Consider the following 6,104-nt stretch of genomic DNA (forward strand, 5'->3'; position numbering starts at 1 on the left):
GATGTGAGCTTCCTCAAAATTTTTTATTGGAGTTCAATATACTTAGACAACTTTGACTTATGATTTTTACATTTAATTTTGATTATAGTTACTTGATTATCACAATTAATTAAAATAACTGGAATTAGCTTATCCATTATGGGAATGTTTGATAATAGACCCCTAAGTCATTTAGCTTCTCCACCAGCCAACTCTAAAGCTACCATTTCATTCTCCATAGTAGATCAGGTAATCAAGGTCTGCTTTGGAAGATTTCCAAGTGATTGCCCCACCACATAGTGTAAATATGAAACCACTAATGACTTTAGTGTTATCGAAATAAAAAATCCAGTTAGCACCATTACACCCTTCTAGTACAGTAGGAAATCCATAATGGTGTATTTTGAAATTAACAGTACCTTTCGAATATTTAAGAAGTATTTCAATAGCATCTAAATGGGTTTTATCGGGTTTACTCGTATACTTACTCAGTTTTCTTACTGCATAAAAAATATCTAACCTGGTACAGTTTGGTAAATACATTAAACTTCCAATAGTTTGAGAGTGCCTTAATTATGAAACATTATCCCCCAATTCTTCTTTAGTTTTATGCTAGAATTATATGGTGTGTCAAATAAAAAAATTGCTTGAATTATTTATCTATATATATATATATATATAATTGAAAAAAATACCATTATATCTAATTGAATAATAAACCAAAAAAAGCTAGAATCATATAGAAAGTAACAAAAATACTACCATATCATATATATTAGTACAATAGCTATGTACACACGTGCATGCATTTGCAACAAGGGCCAACACATGTGAGTAAGCATATAAGCACATATTAAGAGTGTGAAAGTGTACGGGCCTGCATGTGTGTACATCCCCACACACCACATGTGTGTATATACGTGTAAGCCTATACAAGTGTATGGCCATGCGTGTGTGTTAGAATGTGGTGTAGGGGACCACACACATATATGTGTGTAGGAATACACGTGTGTATGAGCGTGAGTGTAAATGTGAGTATCTAATAAGAGTCTTATTGAATACCTGTATTCTGACGGGTCATATTTTGGTATCTATCAATGGGTCAGGTTTGGACAATTGCTAATCCCCGTGTGTGTTTAGGCCCATACTGATATGTTAATAATCCATAAAATCTTCTGCATTGGATTATTGAAATATTTTTATATTTATATTTAAAAACCAATTTTATTAAACCGGTCTGTTTATGACCTAGTAAGGGGACGGGTCGGGTTACTAGATTAACCCGTTTAACATTACGTTTAAATTGACGAATCGGATCGAACCCGATGCACAGCTACCCCTGTTGCCCATTTGGAGAAAACACTACAAAGGACGGTTATGTTCGAAACCACTAGGTTTAAATTGACCCGACTCGGAATCTACTCGAACCCGATCCACTGCTATGAGTGCTACCCCTACCCGTGGTGGTAGTTTGGAAATTCACCAACATTCAACTGCCCATTTGGAGAAAATTACAAAGCACGTTTATGTTCGAAACCTGCGAGACGCCGAGACCTCCTAAAACCCTACAGAGCGAAAATTACAGGAAGCTCCTCCTATACCCTTCTGTTACAGCGGTCTTGCCTGCTGGTTCCTCACCTCGTTCCCTGATCAGCTGTGGCTCTATAGCATTTTCAGTTAACCTTGCAGCATGCCCTTCTCTCAAATTTCTTGGCTTTAGTATCTTCTTGCTGCAAGCATGTCGGCGGCGTCGAGAGGTCTCATATCTCGCTTCCGGCTGCTCTCCATCGGTCCAAGAACGTACAGCTTTAGGAGCTTCAGTGCGGAGGTAGTGGCGTTGGAAGATGAGTCCGACGGAGCTGCTGTCGAGCAGCGTTCCAGGGAGATGAAGCGCTTCTCGAAGCGTACAGGAGTTATTGCAGTTAAATGTGGTATGTCAGCTCTCTGGGATAAATGGGGAGCTAGGATTCCCATTACCGTCCTTTGGGTGGACGATAACATTGTCTCGCAGGTGAAGACAATGGAGAAGGAGGGGATCACCGCCTTGCAGGTACGATCTCGTTCGCGCTGAATGGGCTTTTTTTTTTTTGTTGTGTTATCAGATTTGGAGTCATAGGCTGATCCAAAGCTGTGCTGTGTTGTGATTTCTAAACTTGTTAATTCGTTCTGTGAATAATTTCTTTGCCTCTTTTTAAGATTTCGATTCTTGTTTGGGCTGTCATGGTATGTATTGAGCTCGGCTATCATTTTCCTTCCTAGTAGGTTGGAGTTTTTTTTCTTTTTTTGGACTAATTGCTTGCAGTTGGCGGTCCTTATTTGATTAGAATACACGTCTTCTTACTGGATTTGGAAGAGATTTGACTGTGATTTTGGTCTATGGCGTTAGTTAGATAGGAGCTGGGCAGAAAAAGGAGAAACACTTAACGAAGCCGGAGATGGGTCATTTTAGGTCTCAAGGCGTTCCTTTGAAGAGGAAGTTGAGGGAGTTCCCTGTTACTGAGGATGCACTTCTCCCTGTTGGTGCTTCAATCACTGTTCGCCATTTTGTTCCTGGTCAATATGTTGATGTAACTGGAATAACTCGGGGAAAAGGTTTCCAGGTAGCTGACATTGATGCTTTTGCTGTTTCTGTGACTATGATTATTGCTACTATTTAAGTAGGTTTTAATTCAATATTTATCTTTGAGGATTGTACTTGATGACTAGATATATGTTTGAACATTCTTACTCTGTTTATTTTTAAAATTTTATTTTCTTTAATCATATTCTATACATTTGAACATTAAGCTTCCAACAAGTAGGTTTTGGCAGTTAGAAGGAATCATTAAGCAGGACTTGGCAGTTAGAAGAAATCATTATGTTGGGACCTATATTTACTGACTGAGAGCTGTAATGTTAGTGGTACGGCAGTTTCACAAGGAAGGATCCTATCATCTAAAAGCTCAATTGGGGCTGGAGAGCAATTATTAGAGAATGAAGAACAACTTATTCTTAACCATGTCTCTCTGCTTATGAGTGTTAATATCAAAACATATAAATATTTCATTATTTTGGCATGTTCCTTGAGATCTTTCTTGTAAAAATGTCAACTAAAAAGATAAAATCTTCCATGGAGATTATGGGGACCTTTCAAAGCTATGGATGACAATGTCTCTTGCTGGAATCATGTTTTGAGATCACTAAATTGTTTGGGTGATTCTTTTGCCAATGAGGGCCTGCCAATTGCTCATTGTAAGGGTCCCCCTCATTTGGTTGTGTAGCTTTGCCTCAGGCTTTTAATTCAAATATGCTCTCTCAAAAAAAAAAATGCCAACTAACATTGGGAACTGTTACCATCATAAAATTCAGGTTGATTCTTTTACTGAAAGACATACTTATTTTCATCTCTTGTAATCCATGCTTTCTAGTACAAACTGTTGTGAAGTATCCAATGGCATGGACATTTCTTCAACAGGAAATTGTATACTTGGCAAATGGGAATTTACCAGAATGCTTATACAGCCTGGAGTTAGTGGCATGCAACTATTGCAGTATTATCATGTCTTAAAGTACAATTATAGGTTGGCTAAATTGTGCAAGGGTCTCTTGATCAATCCTAGAGATGCTTGCAGTTTGACCCTTATCATTCTGCGTTTGATACATCTTTCAAAGGTTAAGCCCTGTTTTGGGAACTGTTTTGTGTTCCATGGAGTTCTTGATAATCTGTTCCAGGAAAATTCCAACATTTGAGAGGCTATGTTTAGTCGTGTTTGAATCCATTTGCTGAAAAGAAAGAAAACCATGTTTGGATCCTCTGTAATTATTTAAGGTTATTCTATTAAATAAATGGATGCAAGGCAGTATATGTGTTGATATTATTGAGAATTACTCTTGGTGGTGAGCGTTTGAAGTAGACGATGTGGCAATTGTAATATGTATGTCTAGTTGTTGATGAAGCTAGCAGAGATTCTTTTTTTCGGATGTCTTTTTATGTGAACCTCAACTTTTTGCTATTCAATTATCCGTGCCTGCTAAATGAAAGTCATATGTAGTGGGTATGTCCTCTCATCTCATGGTTTCCTCCTCCGAAAGGTGTGATCCAGGTCAAAACGGGTGTTGGAATGGATATGTAGTAGTGCTAGTTTCTTGGGGGTTCTGTGCACATAATCCTTTATAGCTTTTAATTTGAAAGCCAGCTAACTGCCATTTCAGACTGAACCACCTTCGTAGGCAGATGTATACATGGGTTAATAATAAACTAGTAAATTATTAAGGCTTAATATAATCTTGTGTGGGGTTTGTTTTTGCATTAAACATAAAGTTTAGTTTGCACCAAGGGATCTCTCTTCTAACAATGATATGAAGCGACAAACTCCAATTATTGTTGTAGTCTGATCAGTTTTTTGAGTATATTTTACTTAAATTTGTGTTCATCATTGATAGGGTGGTATGAAAAGATGGGGTTTCAAGGGAATGCCTGCATCTCATGGTGTATCATTAACACATCGTCATATTGGTTCCACTGGTCAGAGAGACACTCCTGGCAAGGTATGAGATTTGGTGGATAGCTGAAAGTTTTGCATATTTTCCACAAGAATAGTGTTTAACTTCAATAGGGCATGAGCATTCTCTATTGGTTTGAATAGTGCCTAGAGAGTACTTAGAAGCCTCTTCATCCTGGAAGCAAAACTGAAAGGAAATTACTTAGTTGTTGTTCATTTTTGTATAGGTGTTCAAGGGCAAGAAAATGCCTGGTCGTATGGGTGGAAAGCAATCCACAGTTAAGAATGTCTGGGTCTATAAAATTGATCCGCAGAGGAATCTGATGTATGTCAAGGGCCAAGTAAGTGTCTTCTACATGAAAACTGTCAGACTCACTTCTTTTTTATTTCTGACGGATAACTTGGCATCGTTGGAGGTTACTCTCGTTTATCCTCTTTTTAAGCACTAATCTACTACTTTGATTTGCTCAGGTTCCAGGTGCAGAAGGAAACTTCGTATTTGTTAAGGATGCTGCTTACATGGTTCCTTCTCGGGATAAATACAAAAATAAAAAATATGAAGACATATCCCTTGAGAAAAAGCTTATGGTTTACAAAAAATTTGACATTTCTTTGCTTCCTTTTCCAACCCATTTTGCTTCACCTGTTGAAGATTTATCACAATTAGAACCTCTTGTTGCTGATATTGGAGATGCAGATCCTTTCATGCCTGCAGACTAACAATAATCAATGGATCCTGTTCTTTCTTCTTGCTGAAGAGCAGCTGGCATACATTTTTACTTCGTATTACAGGCAGAGGCCTGGCCTGAATTATGAAACAGATGAAGAGATCATTAGTTTGCGAGGTACTGTCGGTTATTTCAGAGGAGAGCATGGAGGATTCATGTTGATATGGGGTTTCTTTTGACCTGTGCTTATGAACAGGCTTATTGATGATCTTTGATGGGATTTTTGGAGAAAAGAATAATGACATGAATATAAACCATCCTGAAGTTTTGATCACATGATGCCTTTGGTTTATAGTTGTGGAATGTTCTGAAAACTATGTAAATTTTTATACTTTGACTCTATTTTTTTTTTTTTTTTTTTAACGGAAGGCTTTGGCCCAACAAAAGGAATCTCTTACGCCTAAAAAAAAGGCTCTTGTGAATTACCAATCTCTACCTGTTTTTAAGCAGGTACACAAAGCTCTTGTGCTGTCCCCTTCTCAATCAGTTTTTCAAATTGGGATGGCTTTTCCGTCCAAAATCAGTGTTTTGACGTATCGTTCCAGGTATTTTAGGTGAAATGTCACATTATGTTATTTTATAAGGCGTTGTTACCTTACTGTTGTAGCAGTATTATGGAGTATACACTGACTATGCTGAATATTTATCCAAAGCAACCTCAAACAAGCAATCTTGTTTGCATGGCCACCAACTTATTTTCATATTTATAAGACCAGAAGAAAATTTAGGGAAAAAATGGAATCAGTTATGCCAAAGATCTTTCCATTTTTCCTATTTTTTCTCCTATAATTTCTTTGTGCATTGGCATGAATTGTGTTTTCTTTTTTCCTAGAATCTTAGTGTTTTAGCCAAATTTCTCTTCTAATTAGAGAATTTTGGTTGGAATTAATTACTCCAAGAAGTGCTCATTCAAGGT

General features: G+C 37.4%; 1 protein-coding gene across 1 annotated transcript; it reads left to right on the forward strand.

The window, feature by feature from the left end:
- The first annotated feature begins 1,569 nt into the window (after positions 1-1,569).
- LOC137953404 (large ribosomal subunit protein uL3m-like) lies at positions 1,570-5,733 on the forward strand. Its single transcript, XM_068800790.1, has 5 exons — positions 1,570-2,029; positions 2,370-2,579; positions 4,402-4,506; positions 4,688-4,801; positions 4,932-5,733. Exons 1-5 carry the CDS (start codon positions 1,718-1,720, stop codon positions 5,178-5,180), a joined length of 990 nt encoding a protein of 329 aa, XP_068656891.1. The 5' UTR covers positions 1,570-1,717; the 3' UTR covers positions 5,181-5,733.
- The last annotated feature ends 371 nt before the right edge of the window (positions 5,734-6,104 follow it).

The sequence above is a fragment of the Aristolochia californica genome, unplaced genomic scaffold, assembly GCF_029961685.1.
Source record: "Aristolochia californica isolate CCGP_79_NKW_82.1479 unplaced genomic scaffold, dmAriCali1.0.hap1 SCAF_16, whole genome shotgun sequence".
NCBI classification, from domain to species: Eukaryota; Viridiplantae; Streptophyta; class Magnoliopsida; order Piperales; family Aristolochiaceae; genus Aristolochia; species Aristolochia californica.